The 25,203-nt window shown below is 42.1% G+C and overlaps 1 protein-coding gene across 4 annotated transcripts in view; it reads left to right on the forward strand.

The window, feature by feature from the left end:
• The window catches only part of pde4cb (phosphodiesterase 4C, cAMP-specific b), a 147,692-nt gene that overhangs the window by 95,288 nt on the left and 27,201 nt on the right, over nucleotides 1–25,203 (forward strand). Inside the window, exon 1 of one of the 4 annotated variants that reach the window (XM_088907657.1) lies at nucleotides 7,987–8,654. The exons of the other annotated variants lie outside the window; for them this stretch is intronic. Within the exon in view, the coding sequence (XP_088763783.1) occupies nucleotides 8,527–8,654 (128 nt within the window). The 5' untranslated portion in view covers nucleotides 7,987–8,526. Of the gene's footprint in view, nucleotides 1–7,986; nucleotides 8,655–25,203 lie in introns of those variants that run through there. 4 annotated transcript variants of the gene reach the window in all.

Consider the following 25,203-nt stretch of genomic DNA (forward strand, 5'->3'; position numbering starts at 1 on the left):
TGGTTTGAGAGAAAAAACATGGCTGTGGAAAAAAATAAAGATTTCAGACTATTCTAACGGCAGCATTTACAGCGTGTAGTAGCGGTAATCTCAAACAGCAATTCAAGAAATCCTGAGCGTCTGTGGCAGGGAGTTTGTTTGGTTCCTCGTAATAGAACACGCAAAGCGTATTTGAGTAATTGTTTTCTGGACCCACCAGAGGGCGTAAGTGGCTCAATAATACTCAAGCTTAGCGTTGGGGAACCTCAGAATATCTTAAAAACTTCTGGATAACAGTACTGTACTGTATATAGCTGTGCTGTGCAAACCTATTACCGATATATTGGTAATTTGTACTGCATATTCCTGAAACATCAGTTCGGAATTCTTAGAATTCATTAGTTTTTCATGCGTCATATAATTTGTTAGGATTAACTGCAGGTGTTGTGTGCTGTACTGTAGCTACGAGATGTAAAGTTTTCTCATGTTCTGTTCAGTAGTCCTTCCCAGATGTTCACAGTTTGCTAGGGAAGGTTTATGTATTAAAATCTGTACTTTATCATATCTGTAAATTTTGTAAAATATGTATGCAGTTTTTCATCATGTAATACTGTTTTTTTTGGGGGCACTGTAACCTCAGTTACCAGTCTCTGTTTAATATTATCTCTGATGAATTTTGCTGAAAATAGCCTTATGTTTAGGTTAATGGTCTGGACATGTGGGCATTTTGCTTGTTTGTACAGGCCATGCCCTGGTCATTTGATTTTTACTTCAATTCATTCAGCACGTTAATCAGATGAATGCAGGTTACTTTATGGTATTTGAGGGTGTATGAAGCCTGTTGATCAGCCAGCATTATGCCAATATGATGTATCTTAAGCCTGCATTTCTGCATCTTTGTTTGTCGCGGTTTAATTAAATCACAGTTCAATGTACAGTGTTGTGTGATGGCCAGCACGCCCACCTAAAAAGTCAGTGCCCACAGGCTGCCCAGTGAAGACCACCATCACTTCTGTAGTGCAGCATCCAGTTAAGTGTAAATAACAACATTGTGTGTTAAACAATTACACAAATTGGGTACTGCGCTAGTTGTAGCTGCAAGATTGAGCTGTACTGTAACGAGGTGATGGCATCAGTTCTTTAACATTGGTCCGTTAGGGGGCAGTTGTCTTTATACATGTATATTGCTGCATGGGAGGGGACATTTTTGGCAGCCGTGCTGACAGCTTTTCCAAGAACAATCCCTTGGGAAACATTATGCTGCAGTTGCTTTTTCGTGGCATCCACCTCAAGTCTTCCAAAGCAATTTGAGCCACTTCGTGTTGCCACACAACACGTATTAATCACCCTAATTATATTTTTCAGCTGCAGCCTCTTTCCATGCTGGTCTGTTTTATTTTTTTAACAACATTAGCACTTCTTGAAATTTCCACCCCTGTCAATGCATCCTAACTCCACTTTGGATTTCTGTTCACTGTAGTCTTCCTGGTAAAAAAGCCTCAGCTTGCTTCTATTTTTGTAGTGTATGTAGGCCATAGAAACACAGACACACTGTCGCATGCCAGCGCACTCCTCTGCTTACTGAAACACTTGCTGTCACGTTCACCAGCTCTCATTATCTTTTTCTTCTATTTAATGGTTAAGCCAGACTTTTGTTCTTGGCAGGAGAAAATGTTCAGAGCACTTAAAAGGGGTGTATTGTAGGGGCTGCAGTCCCACCCTGGGGTTCGTCTGAAATGCTTTTTTATATAAACTTAAACAAGAAATGAGCTCTAGTTGAAGTCCAACTTCAGTAGATTTTGTTCTCAGTTTCAGCTTTACAGCCTCAAAGTGCTGAGGATTTGCTGTTGTGTCTGCTTTACAGAGTTTAACTGGGATGAGCATCGGTCATGTCCATGCTCATGCAAAAAGAAAGGAAAGGAGAGCAAACTGCAGAAAGAAAGGAAGTGCTAATGTCTTAGGCATGTGCTCCTCTTTCACAGGGGTCTAATTCTTCAGAGATGGCTTCGTAGCCAAACGTTTCTGATGTCATTTGGGCCATATGCACGTTTTGTTTGCAATGTGCAATGCTGCCGTCAATCCAGAGAATCTGACAATTAATCACAACATTGTGAATTGGCAGTGTCACGACTCTTAAAACATTTGACTTTTACAAGAGACAAAACACAGCAGCTCTTGGTTTTCAAGCAGAAGCAAGCAGCAAATTTCTCCAGCAGGAGGAACTTGTTTTGAGCGGAGAGCACCAAAAAAAAAACCCTCCAAAGATGCGTTCTGTCACCCCGACGGCCCATTTCCGCTCAGCAACCCTAAGAAATAAGGAAAAAGTGGCTGGTTATGTAAACATGGCCTCACTTGTTTTTTTGTCCTACTGAAGTTTAAACAACTGAAAATAAAGGGGAAACTATTTTTAACTGCTGTTAGAAATACATAAAAGAGTCTTTTCCAGTCTGCTTCCTTCCTGCAGCCACTTTTATATGACTTCCTTGTCCACATATTTCTGTGACTGTGAAGGAGAGAATGCTTGAAGAGGGTTATATTAGTGTCTGTGGGATGAGTGGCTTTTCTTGGTGTGTTTTTGGAAGGAGACACTGTCTCTTATTTGTGTTCTTTTCACGATTCTTTGCCTCGTGTTTCAGCCTCTATTTCGTTTTTCAAAAACTGCACAGTCCTCAGCTGCACAGCCTCTATTCGTATTTTGCGATTGAAAACCCTTCATGTTTCACCCACCCTGGCTTGATCAAACTGAACTGCTTCAGATTCTTCAGAGGTCTTCTTAGTTTCATATGTTTTTCTGTTCGATCTGCAACTTATTCCATCCATTTGTTTTCTAACTGCTTTATCCAGTTCAGTGTTACGGAGAAGCCGAAGCTATCTGGGCAAGCAACAGGCGCAAGGCAGGATACACCCTGGACAGGATGCCACTCCATCACAGGGCAGACACAGACACAAACACTCACACACTCGTCCCAGAAGCTAGTTGACCTACCTGTATGTCTTTGAACTGTGGACAGAAACCGGAGCTCCAGAAGGAAACCCAAGTGAATGTGGAGAGAGCATACAAGCCCACACAGACAGCACCTCAGGAGCTGAACCCAGGACCTCAGTGCTGTGAGGCAGCAGTACTAACCTCTGGACCATCCATCCACCACCCATATTCTGCCTTGTGCCTGTTGCTTTCTGTGATAGAGTCCAGCTCCCTTGAGACCTTGGATTGGACAAAGCAGCTCAAAAATAGGTGGATGTTTTTTTCATTATTTCACATGTTGAAAGTGGCCTTTCAACCGCTGAGTTTTGTAAGATCTCCAAGGAATTGAAAAAGAAATGTGCAAAGGTTCCTAAGAAGCAACTTGTCAGTTCAGTTAAGGATTCGAGTAAGTCAATGGCTCAGCAGGAATGAAAACCAGCAGGTGTGGGGGACCCCAAGGCCAGGACTCGGACCCCCAAATCTAACTGAAGTTTCATAAAGATAAAGCCTTGTGATAAAAATGTAAATTTGTAGTAGCAGTTACAAATACCTTTTTTTACATGCATTACAGGAAAATCTGATTATTTCATGATAATATGATGTTTGAGTTTTAATTTAATCATTTTTTACAGATCATATCTCTGCTAAAGGAGCTCTCTACAGTATAAAATACATTACTTGCTTGAAGGATAAAGAGCCTGTTTTTGAAATGACACCAGGTCAGATGGGCCAATACACGCAAGTAGAAAGTGACAATTTCCAGCATCAGAGACCATATTTACACTTCTTGGGCTGTTAAAGGCAATCCAGCAACAATTTTCCATTATTTTTCACTTTTTGTTGAGGTCAGCGATGACAGGAGAGGTAAATACTTGCCAACAGAGACAAAGTTTTAGTCTGAAGTCGGATGTGCTTGTCAGAGCAGGAAGTGTTTGGGAAAGAAAGGCTACATACCAAGGTATTGGAAACACACTGAGATAATTGTGTTCTTTCCAATGACGTGATTCATTAAGGAAAGCCACTTTCAAATAGGTCTTATACAAATATAGAACACCAGACTAAATCCAAATCACTGGTGCTGATGATGAAACTGAAGCAGAACTACTTATGTGCCTCACATTCCATACCTGTTAATTGTAGTTTCTAAATCATTTTAAGTATCACTGATCTCAGCAGCAGTGGGATCCTGGCCACTGGGCTGAAACTAACAGGGATCATAGATTTCATTTATTAAAATGCTGGAGGCCTCAGTCATGCTTCAGTCAAGCACAATGCTGAATTATCCATCACTGGGAGTGTTCACAGCCTTGAGTGTTATTCCTGCTGTTGTTATGTCCTTCTGCTGTATAGGCTGCCAGTATGGCTGTTTCATCACCAGTCCTGTAGCTTAATAGTTACTTCCTCCAGCATCTGGGGCGCCTTGTTTTCAGGCAACCCGACCCCTTTTTCCTGTCTCTGAGGCTGTGCTGGGAAGGTGATTAGATCACTCTTGGATTTGCAGGTTTGCAGTCTCAAGGGAGCGTCAGTCACCTGCTGATTCAGGGCATTACAGGTTGAAAAGGACACTGTCTATCTTTAGACAGCATTCCCCCTGTCTGGCCATCTTTAGTGGGCAGTGAATAACAAGTGCTCAGAGCGGACAGATATTTATGTTTCTGAAAAGGGATCCCACCCATGTGCCTGCTGTCAAAATACCATCTGATAGAACTTTTGCTGTCATCTTTTTTTCGGTAATCGTTCCTTTTATTCTTCAAAGTTTGGGCTCATATTTCACTAGTGATGTCATTATGACATTGATATTCTTGTTTTACCCAGTCCTTTTAAAGGTGCTTCCTTATTTGTATGTGTATTTTGCTGTAAAGTGGGGGGAAACAAGCCAGCCGTCGCAGTCCTGCCAACATCTTATTCTCCAGTGGGTTTTATTCTAATCACTGCAGCTACTCTACGTGAGGCTTGTGAATCCATGGGATCTGAGTAAATATCCTTTGGGATATTCATTGTATGCTTGTGATTAATTCTTCAGTTACAAACTGGAGCTCTTTAAATAGATGTCTTGGAAAATTCACTGGGGAAAAAAAAAGAAAAATTAACTGATTTTGAAAATGTAAAGGTTTTCTTCCTGGATTGCAGTGATTTCCCAAAGGTGTCTTTAAAGAATGGTGATGTCTTTAAGTTTTTAAAAATAATACTTGGCCTTACATTTTTAAATGATTTTTATAATTAGCTTTGCCAGTGTACAACTGTTCAGTCACACTTTCAGCAGAGTTTCTTGATTTTTTGTATTTCTTATCATGTGTTACAAAATTGAAACCAGGGTGCTTGTCCTGTATGGTTCCTATATAAGTTTATATAAGTTTTAGCTTATTAGTAAATATAAGTTATTATGAAAAGGACATTTTTTGCTTCAGGCTCTACTGTATATTAAAGGAATTTGGTTGTTGTCGTTGATGATGATTATTATAGATTCATTAATTGGGTTTGGGTTGTGCTTTTCATTCCAATTAATCCTAAAGCAATTTTCAAAAAGTTGGTTTACAAATTGAGTTTGGAATTTCTTGGAATTTAGCCAGGATACTGGGGTGAACAACCCTGTTCTTACAGCAGTACCCTGGGATCTTAAATGACCGAGTAGCCAGGACCTTGGTTTAATGTTGCGTGTGAAGGACAGCACCTTCAACAGCACAGTGCCTCCAGGCAGCATTACTGAGGGATTAGAAGTTCTGGAAGAGCATGTTCACACCTCCTAATGAAGCAACATATTGACCTAATTAAGTAATTCTGAATGTAAACCTGAAATCAGTGAGGCTCTCCTGGAGTGGAGCTGCTGACCCCTGCGTTTTTAGAGGTTTATTGAGATGGTTTACTGAGATGTTTCAGACAGTTGCTGTTTGGAGAATCTTCCTTCACTCTCTTGTGGAGCCATCAGTTGGGTTGGTGGCCACTGGAAGTAATCGGCAAGTTTGGGACCCTCCTTCATCTGATGAAGTAACAAAGTCTTTATCTGGTTGTTAATTAGTGAGATTAAAGGGATTTCCTTAAGGGAAAGCAAATGTTAAAGAAAAAATGTCCACGGAAAATGTAGAAAAAGTGTATCTTTTTCCAATTTCAAGGTTTTAGTTATTAAATTAAAGTGTCTTTTTAGTTCTTTTTCTCTGCTGCTGCTGAAAGGCATTGTGTCCAGGAACAGTACAGTACAGAGTCTGGGGCTTCCTCATGAAATTGGAGATTTTCAAAGACAATTTGTAACAGTGGAAATGCTTGCAATGTGATTTTCTTTACTTTTTTTTAAAAAAAGCAATTAATAAGGAAAGAGAGAGGCGCTGTTATATATTTATTTGTAACAAAATCAAAGTTCTACTGCGTGTGTGAATGTAAATAACCCTGTATAAAGTACACTGCATAAAGTCTAGTTTAATACAAACGTTTTACTCACTGGCCTTGTCAGTGTTCAGGTATCGGTGCATGCCAGTCTTTATCATTTGTTAGTCATAGACTGTGCAGTATCACCGAGTACTGCATTTAAACTGTGATTCCAATGATGAGGGTCAGCTCTGTGGACATTATCCTTCTGTTCTCAATTACCACAGCAAAAACGTCCGAGTCTCTCTTGGCGTGGTTTCTATAGACTGTTGGCCAAGAATAAACACCCCCCTTCCCTCGTACTCCCACGCACACACTGCCTTCCTGGTGTTCATCTGTTGGCCCACTTTGTATCTCACCTTTTGCTAGTCCACGTTTGGGGATGATGGTAGCGCTTGAGCCACGAGAAAAGCAAACAGTCGTTTCGTCTCATACCTGCTGTGGAACAGAAGAGCCAGCGCTTCGCTCTGCAGGGGGGTAGAGTGAGGGAGAAGGGGAGTTACAGCCTTCCGTGCTAAAGAGAATACAGGCTCTGTGCTTGTCATCCCAGCTTCAGAAATCTCCTCTTGATGGAGTCCGTTTTCTGCTCAGCTTTCCACGTTTCACTTTATTTTCAGCAGCTGACTTACAAGCCCAGTTCAAATTAAGTGCAGCTCCTGACATGTGCAGAACGGCTCGCAGAGCTGTGAGCAGACAACGGCAAGCTGTCAGATGAACTAGACAGTGCTATCAGACCTGTGAGAAGTCAGAGGGAATAAAAGCTGAGATATCCTGTTTCCCTGAAGGATTGAAATGTGCTCCCTAGCTGTGCACAATGAATAATCCCCTAGGAAATTAAGGTTCCTAGCAATGGGACTGTGTGTAGAGCACATAGTACAGAGGTGCATTGAGTTCTGAGGATTGCACAGTTAGCTGTAAGCTGTTAAAAGAAAGTGGTTTTAGGCACAACCAGAGAGCTGTATGGAGATTTGAAGCAATATTAAAACAAGGCTTCCCTGTTCACAAAAGACAGAATCATCTTATTTGAGTTCAGTATACAAATAAATTGGTTTTGGTGTTTTTAAAGTACATTCTTGGTGTTACATTTATCTTTTTTGGCATGTTTAGGAACTGAATAGACAGTGTGTTTGTGGTGCGCAGCAGGAAATCTTTAAGGAAACCGGAGTTTTGCTGTGCATCCCATTCTGAAGCAAGTGCCTTGGTCCCCGGGGATACTAATGAATCTGTTGTCAATGCTGCTGGTTCTTCAGCACCTCAGGCTTCCCCGTGTCTGTGTTGTCTTGCAGTGGAGAGCCGGAGGGAGCTCCAGTAAAGGGTTAACTTGGGACATCCCAAGACAGCTTCAGCACATTAGCCTTGAGCCCCGCCCCCTCCGCGCAGTGACTTCACAGTGAGACTGGCACTTGTTCAGAGGGCCGCTCACTGTCCTGGTGCAGGAGAGAGACAGTTTAGTTGTACAGGACTCCAGCTGTCAGAGGGAGTTGAGACGGGAGCTGGGGAGGTGGGGGGGGTGGTGAAGGGGGGTGGGGGGAGTAAGAGCGACAAGGCATTGAGAGGGAGAGCAGAACTGTGAGAGTGTGAGAGTGTAGCAGGGGCTGAAACATGGAACTCAGCCAGAGGAGTGTGATCTGCAGGCAGTGTGGTGTGTAGAACAGAAGGGAGAGATAGAGAGTGTGCGTCTGCTTTCTTTTACTGAGCAAGGGCTTTTTCACAGGTTTCCACAAAATCCTGCACTGTGTGAGTGTGAGTGCGAGTGCGTGAGTGCGTGTGTGTGTGTGTGCGCGTGTCTCTGCGTGTGAGTGTGTGTGCGAGTGCAGCACGAGTTGGTTTCTGACAGGCTCTCCGGAAAAGGCAGACTTTTAAATGAGCTTGCACGAAGCCTTCGGAAGATGTCATTTTTGCGAAAAATGGGATAAGCAGAGAGACAAGGGGCTGGATTCAGGAGCCACGGCTGATATTGATTTCTGGAGAGGAAGAAGGAGAAAGTGAACCTTCATCAAAGCTTGAGAAAGATCGTGAGAGCTATTCCTCTTGGTCTTCATGCGGTTAGTGTTACTGTTGTCCAGTACCTTTGGTTAGACTGGTGACAATGGGAAGCAGGTTCTGCACTGCGAAGCCAGGGTTGTGTGAAAGGAAGAGGACAGACAGATACTAGGAGCTCCCTCTCTCCCCCCCCCCAACTGTTGAGCATAAAGAAAGAGCGAGGAAGGACAGAAGAAAATATGAGTTTGCCAACGAACAGTGGATTTCTCCCATCGCCCGACCGAGCGTTCAAAGTGCGGAATGGGAATATATTCGGATCTCCCTGTGCTGTCAACCGACCCATTGATATTGTACAAAAGCGCCGTCGGTAAATGCCATTTATTTATTTTTCTAAAAAAAAACTTTTTTTAACAGTCATTTGTTTATGCTAGCCGAGATGAGAAGCCTTCTAAATCTGTAGCATGCTTCGAAAACGTATGCTCACAACATGCCAACAAGATCTAGCATGGTGAGGTGTGTTGGACCATGACTGTAAAACTGCTACCTTGTACTTAGAAGTGCTTTTCGAAAGATTCAAGCTGCTGTACGATAGTAACTGTGAAACAAGCAACCCCTGCAGTAAATAGACCAAATAAAATCAGGAGTAAGCCACAATAATGTATTTTGTTGTATATGTTCCAAGTGTGGTGGAATTGGTTTGTAAATTTACAGTAGTCAATGTTTCTATTCTAAGGGAAGTACAGTACCCTTTTTTCATTGTATGGTTTACTCTACCAGAGGGGCAGCTCAGTGTCCTCATGGTGGCTGATGTTTCATAAGGTGCACAACTGATGTTTAACTGATGTTCAATCAAAGTAGAAAAGAGCCCAACTGAATAAGGTGGGCTATTTTCTACTTATTTGTCTTAGTATTCATACAGAAGGACTAACACACAGGTGTGTCACAGGTATCTGCTTGGTGAGTTGTGACTATACCTTGCACAGTTTGTCATTTGAAACAGCTCTCTTCCATCCAGGTGGAAACAAGACTCTGTATTTATTTACAAAGGCAAAATATGCCTTCACCTTACAAAAGGAAAACATACAGTCCCAGCTATAGTAACCGTAACAATGAGATTGGCATCCTTTGAGAATTGAAGGTGATTGAATTTCTGATCTGTGTGGGATCAGAAAATCGGGTTATGTGCTTGAATCAAAGATGTCTGAACCTCAAATAAATGTGCCCGTAACCCCAATGGATAGTGCCAATCCCACCCTGTGGAACTGGCTCCCTCACCATGACTTTTGAAAAGTAAAACTGAATGCAACTGCCTCACGCTCAAAACCAATTAAATCAGAAAAGTCCAATTGAATTGTTTTGGGTCGAAGTTTAATTTTATGGAATTAAATATCTGCTGCTGAACTGTATCGGTTTCTAGATCAGAAGTGATTGCTTTTTAAGGTGTTGTTGAAATCACAACTGCTGCAGGGAAGATTCTGTGCTCATAATTGGAAGATCATTTATTTTTGATTATAGACTTTTTGTGTAGTTGTGGATTGCACATGGGTATTTTATTATAATGAAAAGAGCAGGGGTCTCAATGCCTAGTCCGAAATAGTGGCATAGTTATAGTGGGGTTAGTGGGTTTCTTTTCACTGTAAGTAATGCATTTGCGATAAATGAACTGGAGACTTCAGAACACGTTTTGACTTTATGTTGAGTGGCCATGTGGATAAGGCAGTTGGAGTTCCCCTATAAAATGAGCCAAAGGGTTGCTCTTAGTGATGGGGAGCCTGAGCAAAGGCTGCTGGGAAAGAAAGCATGATGTCTTGTATGTGTATTGTAGTCAGGAGATGGCTGGCGGGCCTTGAGGTGTTGTCTTTCACCCAAACCTTGGTTATGAAGAACGTAAAACAATACTCGAGTGTCGAAATTCCAAGACTGTTCCACGCAATTTGTATTGGGTACAGAGTTTCCTTAAATCGACCAGCTCTACCTCGGAAAGAAACGGTTTTGTCAAGGAAAAACAAATGTTCGGCAGCTTTAGAAGTGCGGAGGGAGAGGAGGAGGGGACTTGAAGCATCGAGACCTCTGACTTCAGAGCCGTTTCAGTAAATCAGTCATGTAAACCCTCTCAGTGCCTGGGCATGTGCTGTAACCTGGCCGGGCTTCTACAGTCGTTGTAATTATACACTGGTTGCTGTGCGGGTGGTGATGAGCTCTCTCTCCTAACGTGGGCAGTCAGGGTGGAAACGACTTTCAAGGAAACTTAATCTTCAAAGCCCAGGGAATTAAACACCGGCAGGATGTGCAGTGGCCCCCCCTCCCCTCTGTGCGTTGAATATGCATCACTCCACCGGGGGAGTATTCTTGGAGGATTTCCTTTTATTCGCTTATTTTTAGGGATCAGATTCACTCTGAGTGTTAATGCTCGGATGCTAGGATAGCTCTTGACAGGGGCGATTCTTGGCTTTTTAATGTAAATGGGACCTGGCAGTACGTTCACACAGGAGAGCCTTGATGATCAGCGCCTAACAGCCAGATGAGCAAACTGGAGGCGAGTTGGCCCCCTGTCTTCCCTGGCATCCTTCTGTCTGTGGCGTAATCTGTGTCATTCCTTATGGCAAAGATTAAATCCAGGTGCAAATTACAGGAAGTGTGTTAGTCACTCGGCTGACTTTGTTTTAAATATATTCCAATGTGGGCAGCACGGTGACACAGTGGTTAGCGCTGGGATCATTTCTGGACCCAGGGGTGCTCTCTGCCTGGAGTTTGTATTTGTTCATGTGGGTTTCCTTCAGGTGCTCCGGTTTCCTCCCACAGTCCAAAAACATGCTGGCAGGTGAATGCTGGGAAAATTGGCCCTGGTGTGAGTGAGTGTGTGTGTGTACACTGTCTTGTTGCTTGCTGGGATAGGCCCCCAAACAAGACCACAAACTGGATGAAGCAGTTAGAAAATGGGTGGGTAGTCCCATGCAAGAGGCCAGGAGAGCAGAGATGTTGGTGTGAGAATTTTCCCCACTTGGGTTTATATAGTGTTTTGCAAAATAAAACCACTTGGTTTGAAGAATAAATTAAGTGAATCCCATTTTGTAGTTACTGATGGTCTTTGTTAACAAAAATAAATAGCTGACTGTCTTGAAGAAGAAGAAAATTAAGACTTTATAGCCTGTTATTACTTCCAGTTAGCATTTAAAACAAACATTTTCACAGCTAATCCTTTTCAAAGCTTACCTAATCCTTCCTGCAGGAAAATTCCCTGCTGAAAATTCATCTTGAATATCTTTTCTGACCTCAGGGCAGGTTGAGATTTTAAAGACCTGGCTTTACAGTTCCAAGAATAACAGAAGCCTGTTGTGTGGAGAAATTCATGAAAAGTTCAGAAGGAGTGACAGGAGTAACCAGTGAATAACAAACAAGTGTGGCATTTAACCGGCAAATCATGTTCAACCTAGGTTCACTGTTCTTTAGGTGGATACCAAGTGTTAGGATCTTGATGGTTCAGCAAAGAACAAAACAGCACAACTACATGGGGTTAACAAGAAGCAGGCTGGATCTGAAGTCTTCACCTGATGAATCGGAGTCATTGCACGTTAAAATTAAGAGTATCGTTTCAGTGCATTTAATAAAGTAAGTACTTTTGAATGGCTCCAATACCAGTCCCCTTTCAACAAAAAATAAACATACAGTAGGCTGTTGGCTGTTGGTTGTAATAGCCAGTGATCCTGACTTTCATTGTTAACATATTAGATGCTTTCAGAACACAGATATTTAGGGTCCCTTTTAAAATTGGAGTGTTTTTCTTTAGGTATTTTTATCATGGGGTAATTATAGTATTTTTATATGAGAACTTTTAATTTTCCTTTAATATATTTATATCTGTGTGCGTGCATGCACTCTGGTTTAGTTGTTCAGCACATCATTCTCTTCATGTGAAATTCCTTCTTGTCTTTCCTGTCAGAATCTGAGTTTCAGAATAAGAAAACAAAAAAACTCCCATGACTGAAATGATTGCTTTTGTGTTCCTTCAGAAACATGATCGGTCAGGATCACATCTAGGAGACTTGGTTGCTTGTTTGAAAATGATAAAACACAAATCTTGAACTGCTTCTCAAAATGTATGAGTCTCTCTCAAGTGGTTCATACAAAACCTACATGTCGTAGTAGCTGTTTCAGCAGTACTTAAATGGAAACGGAAGAGAAATTAGGTCACACCCACAGGTTTGATGCAGAGAACTGTCTCTTAATGCTTTATATGTGCCTTAGTTCTAAGGCTGAGATGTTTCCCTGGTAACGGACATGATGGAGGAACAATACCTGGAATTCAAAGTGATCAATACGTCCTCTTAATAAAGAAGCCTTCTGCCTTGTGGCAATCAAGCACAGTGTGGAGGCCTGCTGGTTACTGTGGTTTAGCACGTTATTGTCCTCTCTCAAGGAAGAGTAGGAACTCCGTTGTGGTCACTGATTTTTATTCTTAAGAGATCCACAGAGCTAGTCTAATTAAAGGAGTTTCCACCTTGTGGTGTATCAGGATCTTGTCAAATCTGGCTCCTGATTCACCCAACCCTGCGCTAACTTAATTGTTTTCATTATTTGATGACCTCTGAGCAAGCGTGCTTTTCCAATCAACCAAGATCTTTTAAAAGACCTCGGACAGATATTCAATACTTTGATCCAATCATTAGCTCATTTGTGGGAGTTGTGGATTTCATTCTGACGCTGCTGGTATAAACCATATCCCCGCTGATGTCTTGAAGCAACAGATTCCCGAAAAATGGTATTCCACTGTCAGTCTCTTCTGACATCAACAAAACCATACAATGAGAAAGATTTTCCGTCCCCTTATGGTAGCTGTTCTTGCGTCTGCTGCAGCTGTCAATGTCTGTTCTTTGCTGAGATGAAGTCAGTGCACTGATCTGCCAAAGGGGCAGTTTTAAAACCATACTTGTCAAATGAATTCCTGGGATAAAGACATGGGAGTTCAATGCTTTGCGTCCTCTTACCAGGCTGTGTGTCATATGCGGGACTTCTTGGTTTGAAGAAGTGTGTGAGATCTTTGGATGAACATGAGCTCATTTACAGATATTTTATCAGCATAATGCGGTGGATGTTATGATTTCCAACTTTTATAACAAGGGCCAGTGCCAGTTTCAAAACTTAACTACCCAACACATTCATGGGCGCCTGGCCCTCTTTTTCTTCCAGGAAATGGCTCAGGCTGCCTGCTAACAGTCCTCTTAATAATCACTTTATAAAGTGGCTGTAGATGCGGCGCTGGGAGTATTGTTTTTGACATCACCCCAAAGTGTTAGAAACAACCAAACAACCCCCTCCAGCCCCGTGCGGATTCCTGTTTGCAGGAGCAGAGCAGTTCCAGACGAGCTGCAGCAAATAAACTGAGGAGCCTTTTTCTTCCAAGGAGATGAGCAGTGGCCCAGAGGAAGATTATGGCCCCCCCATTTCTCAGCGAAGGGTTTCACCCTGTGTCAGGGCCACGCTCAATATGTGTCACGGAGGAGTAAAACTTTGGCAGCCGAACAGCAAACCGAGATGTTTTGTCGGCAGACGAAGTAACATACACAGCACAAGGTCTAGGATTTGGTGACTGACTCTATGAGCAAAGTATGTTGGGAGTCAGAGCAGAGACCACTGTCAGCTCTAAACAGGCAGGGAAGTGGACAGTGCTGGTTGGGGGGGCGGAAAGCAAACTGATTCCTTAAAGAAAACCAGCTGGACTGGGTTCATCTAATAATGTCCTGTAGATTCTGGAAATTTAGGGAATAACCATACAGTATACATCACTTACACTGTTGGATTTGTGTAGTGTGAGGCTGCCAGGATTCAGAGCCTGAAACTTTTTTTTCATGGGTGGGGAGGAGGGGGGGGGGAGAAACTGTGTGTTTTGTGACAATCTGGTAGTCAACAGAGTCCCAGTTTTGTACCTTGCTTGTCATGTGGCTTTGACAGGAAAGATACACAGAACAGCCACCCCAGTAGCAGCTTGACAGTTTAATCAGGCCTTGAATTGGCCTGATTAAAGTTGCCCATGGTGATCGCCACTTTATTTGAAAATATGACAATTCTGGTTGGCAGTTTATTTGTAGGTCCCTTCTAGGTCCTTTATTTTGATAAATTCTGTATTCTGGATTTTTGTGTCATTGCACATGTGCATTACCAAGGGAGCAATGTCTTTTCTTTTAATTTTCCTGGCTCATCAATACCGCAGCATGGCAAACCATTGAAATCACAGTAGCTGGTGTGAGAACCTTCATTGCAGAGTGCGCTGGAGCATGGGTCCGTGGGGAAGGTTCACAGCGCACGGATACCAGTTAGCGCTGTCCCCGCACAGCATAGCATTAGCCTGCCGCTAACAGACACCCCCTGCACCAGTCCACCGCGCCTGGGCTCATGTTGTCTTGCCTGTTGGCAGCATCTGCCCCTGTGGTCTGGCTTGAGTCAGGCATGCCCCTTTCCACACCAGCTTATCTGTCTTTTCCAGACTGAGGGAAGAGGCTGTGCTGACGTCACATGGAAGGTCGGGTTTGATAGTTAACAGCTCTGGCATGCAGCAACGATGACATTCAGAAAGGGGGAGGCAACATGTGCTCCTGAGGTCTGGAGCAGTGCCATCAAAATGGACGCAGTAGCTTTTATATAGAATAGCTTATTGTGCAAGATGCATGCGAGTTAAATTGCAGATGGGCGGCACTGGGCTAAGTTCTGTGGCTTTCATCTGATGGTTTAAACTGGCCATGCATAGACATGTACTAGGATCTTGGATGAATATCTGTTTTTTAGTAATCAGGAATGATACCTACCGTGTGTCTTCTGGAAATATTCTCAGTGCAACAGTTTGGGGAGAGCTGTTCATTTGAGCATTCTAAATGCATTGTGTAGATCATGCTCTTACAGCACTGCCTTGTGTTCACACCTCTTCTTAAAAGAAAGAAGGTTCGCTCTGGGTAGCAACTTTGAAAGCCATTAAATACAATAAGGTTTAAAAATGCACACCTATTGAGAACCAATATATCAGTGTTCTTATGAGTTTATTTAAGCAAGTAAAAGAATGACTTAACAGGAGCCCAAGTTATTTTTTCTTTTTCCTTATATTAAATAGCTTGACATTTTTATATTAGCACTGTAATCCTCTGAAAACCAGGGATTAAGTCATGCTTGTACTGTCTTTCTGGGTTGGCAATGCGCTAACACATGTTGTTCCAAGCCACAGGCTCATAACTCTGTCTTTGGAATCGTGACTCCAGAGGTGTGTGTTAAGGGAATAGTGTAGGAGGAAAAACCTGTTCTATTTTCACTGGCGAGTGAGCCCCAGGGGATCAGTGTCTCATAAACAAATCAGAATTAGGAGCCATGCTTCCTCCATTCACATTTTGTGGGCTGACCCTAAGATACTGTACATCGTCATTACTTTTACTGGCAGTTCCTTCAGCTCCATGAAGTGGAGTGAATGTCTTGGGGTGGGAATCTCCTGTTCTTAATCACATGATTTTTAGGCCAGATAGAAACAAAATGATAAGACGAGGGGGATTTCAGTAGGTTACACAGAAAACATCATTCTGAGAGGGGGGCGGGGTGGTTGTTGGGGGATATGAATATTATATCTTGTCATTCCCAGAGCAGCGATCTCCTTTTCATTAAAGTAGTAGGAGAACAGGCACGTGAATGGCACAGATCCTAAGAACCTAATGGACAGTACTTGACATATAGAAACAATTGTGAAATGCTTATTCTGAGTGGTGGAAACTTACACCCGAGTTTGCTATTGCTACTTTTAATATGTCTTTAATATGTTCGCTTCAATCAACCAGTTTGTGTGACATCCAGATCATGATGAAGATCAATCCCATGAATGCTTACTAAATACCTGGATTTATAAGACCTGCCCCGGCGATACTCCGGCGCCCAGTCAGCGTGTTTACGTTTTCTTGGTGGTTTTCCCTGAGTTACTTTGTTTCGACTTTGCTTATCGATTGCTCTCTGGTTTGTCTTTCTCATGTCTTCACTGGTTTGCGGCCTTTTCTGCTCTCTCCTTGACTATCCTGGCATTTTTCTTGTTTTCCCTAAATCATGCCTCACCTTATTTCTGAGCAAGGGCATCTTTGTTTCATCAGTTTGCGGAGAGTTTTTGCAACATCTGGCGGGCGTTTCAGTCTCAGGTGCTGTAATTTGACCCGGCCCTCAGATCTGAGTGTCATTAGCCAGAAGGGCATATTTGCTCCTGTCAGGCTTGCGTGAAATCGGGACAAATTCTTGGGTTGTGAAACTTGACACTGGCTGTGTGAGGCAGTGTTGAAATGGATCATGACATCTTGTGATGTGTGACTGTTACACCTTCAGAAAAGAAAAATTGGGGTGGTCTGGGCTTAAAGGACTGTTTCTCTTGTCCTGGGACAGTTTGGGATGAAGATGCAGTCCAGTGGAAGGACCACAGTTAAAAATGAATTGCAGTTGTTTTCCTGCTCTTGCTGACACCTACAAAATAGTGCAGCTCACTGATTTCTGAGTGTTTACTTGGCAAATAATTAATTGTTGCATAACAAGGTTAAGGTCTGGAAAATAACATCTGAAGAATGCTGAGCAGATGTACTATAGTATGAAGAAACTTCATACTGACAAAAAAGCACACAGTAGGTATCTATGAATGTTTTGTGTTATGGCTTTGATGAAATCATCTGCAAGATGATCTGTTTGCTTCATCAGTTGTGTAAAAATGGTACTATTAGAATTGGAATCTCCATTAACAGGCTGCAAAAAACGCATGACATCCTAGAAAATAAATCAAGGCAAAGTAACCTAGGTGAGTGGAACAAGTTTTATTTCCATGCCTAGCCCAAGGGAAAGAGAAAATGTGGTTTTGTTGTACAGAAAGACAAGGAACAAAACGAACAGCAGAAAACGCTCCAGTTTGTTTAACGGTAAAAAGTTGTGCAATCTTTCCTCATTTTCTGTTATTACAAGTAATTGGCACTGGTTCCATTGCATGTGAGAGTCTTAAAGATCACAACGTTTATGGAGACAGGGTCCTATTATACCCTCAAAGGTAATTGCAGTACCTTGACTGTAAAGGGAGGTTTTCTAGCCATGTTTCCACTGGAGAATGAGCACTGCACAAGTGTGTGACTTCAACGCAGCTGGATTTCTTAGAAAGACATTCTTGCCCTAATGGATGTTCCAGTTGGTTCCAATAGAAATTAGCAACTGGTATTAGCAACTGAAGGGTGTGAACTAGTTGTTGTTGGTATGAACTGTTTTAAACTATAGATTAACTATGGTTAATCTAGTGATTATGATCATTAGATTGTTATGATTATAATATGATGACCAGAAAAATGAATGTTTTCTACTTGAACTAGGGGGCGGCAGTGTGGAGCAATGGGTAGGGTTCTGGACTTGTAACTGGGGGTTCAAATCCCAGGTGAGTCACTGTAATAATACTCTTGAACAAGGTACTTCACCTGAATAGTTCTGGTTAAATACCCAGCTGTTTAAGTGGGTGCAAATTTAGATTAGAACATATACATACATAAATTAATATAAAATCTAAATTTCCAGTACAGGAATCAGTGGAAGTCTGCTTTCACCTGTCAGTTTCAGATTCTTGTACTTTACTTGATCTGATGCTCTGATGGCGTGATATCTAGGGATCGTTTTGGCTCTTCAAGCAGTCATTCTGAAAAATGGCCTAGTACATGTAATTCTCTCACTTTGTGCCTGGAACACTTGGAACTTTGCAGGGTCTGTTTTTTGTTATCAGAATTTTATTTCATCCAAGCCAATTTTTTAAAAAGCAAATGGTAATGAGTTCTGTCTTTTATTTAGGAAACAAAGCTATCACCAAATCACAGCGCATCCCAAAGACTGCCATACGAGTGAATGCTGTCTTGTGAGTTCTGTCATATTTCCAATGTCAACCAAGATGCCTTAAATAGACCCAATACATACAAATACTAGGCGTTTAGCAGCTGAGGTTAAGCCATCAAGTGACAGTGTTTTTAAACAGGATAGTGAGAAAGGATTCTGAAGTGTCAGCATGGTTTATTTTCTCTGTCACTTAAAATCTGTCATTGCCAAATTAATCAGATATTCAAACCCAGGCCACCTGCACTTTAATAGCTTGCAGTACCACTGCTCCAAAAGAACTAATCAGCTTTGTCAAGGATTAGGTAGCATTCATCCCAGTGATCTCTTTAACTGTGAAACAAACGCTTATGGACAGGTACCCAAACTGCAAGGGCAGATCTAGCCAAACCCGGCCTTTTCATGGTTAAGACAAAATATGAAGTTCTCTTTTAACAAGCTGTTTAAGAAAGTGTTTTATTAAATTACATGGTGTTCAAAGATGTGAAGGACAGAGTAAAGCCTGTTTACATACCTTTGGAAGGTAATGTTTGATCAGTTGGACAGTGTCATCCCTCCAGTCATACACAAGTAAAATAAACATCTCTCAAGTTATTTTCTCAGTAATATTTCACTGTTAGCCCAGAGTACATTCTTATCTGCCTTGAGATTTACTAGCACTGAGGTTTGTGTGTCTATAGTAACCTATACATACTTGAACAGGTTGTCCAAAACACACCAGAAATTCCCCAGTGATGACTGATGGAATTCCATCACAGACAAACTGGACAAAGTACCATGCAGACATTGTGTCTCTGGTGCATCAAAACTGAGACTTGTTTTTTTTTTCATTAACAGACATTCAACAGACTGCATGGTGGTAAAAGTCGAAGAATTGAGATACTGTAACTTCACAGGGCCGCTGAATAACGGAGGGTCTTGCCTAACGAGTGTGGTCAAAACAAACTATGTCAGCATGTCAGAATAAAATCACATTCAGAGGAGAGGATATTTTGGAATTGTTTACCAATTAAATTGCTAATGAACTACTGGGATGACAGGATAAATGTATTTCAGCATAGTGTGGTGTGGCTCGAGAGGTCTAGATAAATTTCCACAGACTGAGACAGGGACAGTATTGAAGTGAAGCAGTCAGATGAAGACAAGACACAATTGCTTCACGTATTTCTTTTTAAACTCAAAGCAAATAAAAACTAGCAGCACATACAGATATACAAATCCCTGTATCAGTTTGTGTAAGGGGCTTCACAAAGTCTGACATGATTATCTATGTGACACCAGTCAGTGTGTTTGGAGGCTTGTTGTCTGGATTGCGGTTGATCCTTCTAGGCACTGAGCCAGAATTTCCCAGCCCACACCCAGTGCCGATGGAGCAAAGCCTTGTTGGGTAGGCAAGAGGTCAAGGGCATAATAACAACATGGAGGCGTGGGGTGCCAACCCATTTAAACAGAAGGTCTTTGTTTGAGCACAAGACTGCAATGTCCATTCTGCATCAGTGATGGGGAAATTCTTTTGCACAACATACAGTACTGTAGGATCAAAATGCTACATACTGTAGGATCAGTGCCTGTCTTTACTGAGCTCTGCCTCCGCTTAAAGAGAGCCACATTGAGCACCCAATAACCTAAATCATTCAGGATGCAAACCCAGGGCAAATTATGGCATAATGGGAGGGGGAGGTTGGTGGGGGGTGGCTCCCATATTTCCAGTGTTTAGATTCGGGATTGTGCTTGCGAGTAATCATTTTTCATGTGCAGACACTGCCTGGCTCCCTGGCTACCAGACAAGTGTTGTGTCACTTCAGTGCCTTCTGCACACAGCTGCTCACTGCTCCAGGGTCTAATTAGGAAGGGCTTTTGAGAAGAGAGCTGGAAAACTGCTTTCCATAGCTTCACCACCGGAGCACAAACGTGCTGCCCTCCTGCTCGATCTGCAGAGCCTTGTGCCTCCGTGACAAGCCTAAATGTTCTTGAGCAGGGGGTGCCTCTGGAGATATCACAATGAGCTAGAGAAATCCAAGCATGGACCATCTGAACAGAGTTCATAGGAAGATGAGATGTCTCCTGGGTATCAAATCTGACTTGTTATTGCAACATACTATTCCCTAAACACAGATGTGTGCAGTCAGCCCTAAGCGGGGCAAATAATTTTGAAAAGAGCTGTCTTCATAGGTTAGTCTAACATCACGGAGTAAAGCTGTCTTCCCAGTTCTTATTAATGTTTTAATTGCTCAAATTTGGTGTTAATTAAATGTTACTATATCGCAGGATCATGGCTGCATTGCTGTACTTGGCTTGGTTAGCTATAACCTATAGCTATAATAGCATATACTGTAGCTGTTGGTGAGGTGACTGAGATAAACTTCAAAAGAGAGCAAATACAGAGCACACTGTCCTTGTAAGACAGTGGTTTCCAGTCCTGGTCCTGGTGACCCACACACTTGTTGGTTTTGATACCAGCCTACCTTCATTAGATAATTGAAGCCTTACTGGATCTAAGAAGTTGCTTTAATTGTTAATTGTTTGCATTTTGCTTCTAGTCACAATTTGGGATTTTATTTCACTTTCAAAACACAACAGTTAAAGCTCAAACATGTTTATGAGCAGGGAATTTCAAATTAATCTTAGTACTATTACGTCAAGGGTTTGATTGTGTAACTGGGGGAACACAAACCAGCAGGTGTGTGGGTCACCAGGTCTGGGACTGGGAACCACTTCAGCTTTCTAACAGCATCATGGCTGCAGGGCTTTCCTTTACTGCCCTTGAACATAACTTACTGTGACAAGTGCAGCCCTAAAACGTGAATAAGCCAGATGTTGAAAACATCTCTTTTCCATATGTTTTCTCTTTCTCTGCTTTGCAAGTTTGGGAAATTGTGTAAGTGCCTTCAGAAAGAGAACACCCAACCCCTTCAAAAACTAGTGACAGTGTTTGAGTCTGACGACACAAGACTTCAAACAGGAACAGGTAAAGGTTGATTCCAGGCTGAAACATACAAAGAAGAAACACACCGTTTTGGCTTTCGAGAGCTCATCAGGTTCGTCACTCGCCACTCAAACTCCTCCAAATAAAAGCTGAACTGCATTTTGATCCTTCACACAAGAGCATAACACAACAACAGATAAAAACACAACATGACTCTTATCACAGGGTCTGTTTCCCGGAATAAATACACACACAACTGGCACAGGTGGGGTGTTTCAGCTCCTTCATATGAAAGAGTCTTTGGTTTCCCAGGAAGATACTGATCTTTCCCAGCTGGTGTCAATTTGGGAAAATCACTGCAGGCTACTGGCTGCACAGGATGGTAGGTTACAGACTAATTAGTGTTTTTGGCCACCATGACTGTCTGTCCTCATTTCCAAGTTATTTATACCTTCCCTGGTTACTGTGTGATGCAAGGTGAAACTGTCCAGTACTGCTTTTCAAAGGAGTTATTTTTTGTGACATTGAAGGCATTGTGTCTATATAACCTGTCCTTGATTTTTATACCTTTTTTTAGGGTGGGGGGGATTCTTAAATCAGAACTCTTCAGACTTTTCTTGCCCCCTCTGTAGACTGACTGGTATGCCTTTAATATAAATGAAGGCACCTTTTTATTTGACTCAACTAGTGTTTAATGAGTGGACTGTGTCCTGTCTCATACTGCTCCCCATGATGCCTTTCTACAAAGTGGGCTGAAAAAAATAAATAATAAAAGCATAGCAGATCAGGGCTAATTGCCTCTGAATAGTTTTTAAAAGTGAAGTTCTATTCTGAAAGCAACACCCCTTAGACATGAAAAAGTGAAGGCAGTATTGGTGTGGATCTCTTTCCATGTGTTGTACTGTACGTTCCTTTAATATGCAATCTTCTTTAGGCTTCATTCTAATGATGAAATTTAGGTCATCCATTAAGAATCAGTCGCCACCTAATTGAAGAATAGCTGTCTTTTCTAATTACCACACAGTTCCAAACTGTTTATGTACTCAAGTGTGCATGTTTTTACTCAATGCCAATTTCCGATCTCCTCCATTAAGGTTTAAATTGATGCTTTCTGAAATTTTCAGCGACTGTGACCACAGATCTTGGTCACTGATGTGTATCTTTTATATTTTTCATGGAAGGCTGGCTGGGCACAATAATGCTTAACAGAGCAGCTGAGATCAACCATGTTTCTGTCCGATGTGAGGGGAACTTCGTAACAAAGAGAACAGAGCAGAGATGAGGGTCCTGAGAGGTAAAAGGGGTCACAAGGGCTGCTTGACCGTGTCTGTCCATGGGCCTCTACCTTGATTTAATAACCGAGACATACAGAATGCCTCCTACTGTTGATTTTGGTTTGCATTCTTCACAGAGTTTGAAACAATAACACAAGCCCATTTCATGTTCCAATACAAATCTTTCATTGTCAAACGAGCTGATTCAAAGCCTTAGCTCGGCAAAAGAAATAGTGATTAGGCGATTTAAATGGAAATAAGCACGTTTCTTTGTAAAGAATAAATATGCATGTTTTTGGTTACTGGCCCAATGCAGTGCTGAAAATTGGTTATTGAAAAGAGGTGCGGTGAACAAAGCTGCATTGATTTTGTCCACAAATTAGTTCTGATGTCACAGTTCATTTTATTGCTAACAAAAGTCTATTGATTGTTAGATTTTCTTATTGGAAACCTCCTTGTCATCCCTGTCATGGGAAGATAAGAAGTATTTTTCACAACAGTGCTGCAATAAGTCAGCAAGGTTTAGTCTTATCCACACTTAAATGCGCTAAATGCTTTGTAATTTGCTGAAGTCTGATGCGCACTGGTTGGTATCAATAGTTCCATTCATTTAATGTGTCATTCACAGATTTCAGACTCACAGAATGCACTCTTTCATGACCTGAATACAATCCTTAGTTAATTGTTATTCTCTTCTGTCGTATATTGATCTGAGCTAGGTCCTGTACCGGTTTACTCTTAATAACGGATGTCACATGACGTTGATGCCGTAAAGCTTATGCACATGCATGCAGGAGCTTTCAAAGAAAACCTTTCTTTCTGCCTCAGCACTAGTTTCGCAGATGCTAATTTGCGAATACGAGAGTTTACAACGATCAAATCCTTTCTGGATTTAGGCTACTCAGAGTCTGTGAATATTATAGAGATCTCGATTTTTGGTTCCTTTCAACACATGTCAGGAATGTATGAACTATCATACATGTAGGAAGTATGTTTGGTGGTGGTGGAGGGGAGTCCCCATTATCTGTAAAGCTTTTTTAGTGGAGTGTCCAGAAAAGTGCTATATGTCTATGGGACTTCCACCCTGCACCCTGTAAAATGATGATAACATTTGCAGGGTGGAAATTTCATCCCTGCTGAATGATTGTAATTCCGTGATGGACCAGTAGAGGGAACCACTTGCAAGAAGATGGCAGGGTTGTAATGGGCATTCATTTTTTGGAATTGCAAAGTGAACATCCCAGCAGAGCAAGAAAAGTTGCATCTCTCCACTTCCTGCTTCAATATTTTTTTCTCTTTTTATTTTTGGTAGTTCTAAGGTATTCATAGGTATTTGTTTTTCTTAGGGAATGGTAATTAAAAGCTTCTAAAAGGTGAGGGAGCAACAGCTATAGAGCAGGCAGGCTCCTTGCCAGAAAGCACAATGCGAACTTCCTCTCATAGCTATGTGAGGTCAGCCTCTTTCCTGAACTCTGTGCCCCCTGCTGTTGTCAGCCAAAGATAGCTGGTCAGAATGCAACTTAGTAAATCCAGTTTTGACCAGCTTTCAGAAAACCAGGCTCTGAGAGCTTAAGTTTTTCACATTGCACTTTTTGTCGCTGTCCAGTGTGATCTCCGTAAATGAACTAACGAGAACATATTTGGGCAATGAATAAATATAGAACACATTTGGTAGTTACTGCATAATTGAGCCAAGGATCTTATCCAGTGATTTCATGAAAGAAACCAGGTTATTTCAATAACATGGCTGGGTAGCTGGTACCAGACTCCCACAACTCTTAGGGTAAAGGAGCGTCCCCTGGTTTCAGTTTTAAATGGACTTCCATGCAGTTTACACTCGTGTACATACATTTATAGTATTGATAATGATTGATAATGTTAAAATAAGCAACACAGGATGTCAATGCAGCCTAGTATGCCATAGTTATAGGATTTCTTTCCAGGTTTCCAGATTCAAACATGGTGGCTGAGTCATCAGCATTTCATTCACAGCAGTGGATTCCATGTGTGGCGGTCTATTTGTATGGAGTTTGTATGTTTGCCCCATGTTGCGTGGGCTTCTCCCAGGAGCTCCATTTTCCTCCTACAGTCCAAAGACATACTGGCAGAATAACTGGCTTCTGGGAAAATTGGCCCTAGGTGTGAGTGTGTGTTTGTGTCTCTGCATCTGTGTGTCCATCCCAGAGTGTATCCTGCTTTGTTCCCAGTGCTGGATGGATGGATGGATTAACCAGATAAGTCAATTTGTCATTTACAGTGGTTAGCTGGGAGGTACTCATTCATGCAACTGGATTTTTTTTTACTATTCTGAGTGAAGTACCTGGGTTTGCTGGGTCAACAGAAGTGCCCCATAATCTTTAAGCCATGTGGCTCCAGCCCTTAAACACCTCTCCACACTGCTGTGTCTAAAAGATAAGTGCATGCGTGGGGTATAAGACGTGAGAGCAGCAAAGATAAAAAAGAAACCAAAAAGAGATGCATCTTCGGGTTAGATCTGAACATGAAGTGGGAGCAAGATCTGATTTCTTAGTTGGAAGCTTTTAGTGCAGCCCTCTGTTTGACCGGTGAGTACTCGTTAATGGTAGAATAAATTCTAATGGTAGGAGTGAAACTGTTTAGTGGGTGGTACAGTGGCTCTGTTCTAACTAGCAGCCTTGGAGCCCTGGCTTCAATTCTGTTCCTGTGGTGCTGTCTGATGGAGTTTGTACGTTCTCCTTGTGTTCAGGCGGGTTTCCAGATACTCCGGTTTCTTCCCACAGTCCAAAGACAGGCGGCTCGGTTAATTGGCTTCTGGGACAAGCGGCCTTGGTGCGAGTGTGTGTGTCAGTGTGTGCCCTGTGATGGCCTGGGATCCTGTC

Source organism: Atractosteus spatula, chromosome 28, assembly GCF_055471065.1.
Source record: "Atractosteus spatula isolate fAtrSpa1 chromosome 28, fAtrSpa1.hap1, whole genome shotgun sequence".
NCBI lineage: Eukaryota > Metazoa > Chordata > Actinopteri > Semionotiformes > Lepisosteidae > Atractosteus > Atractosteus spatula.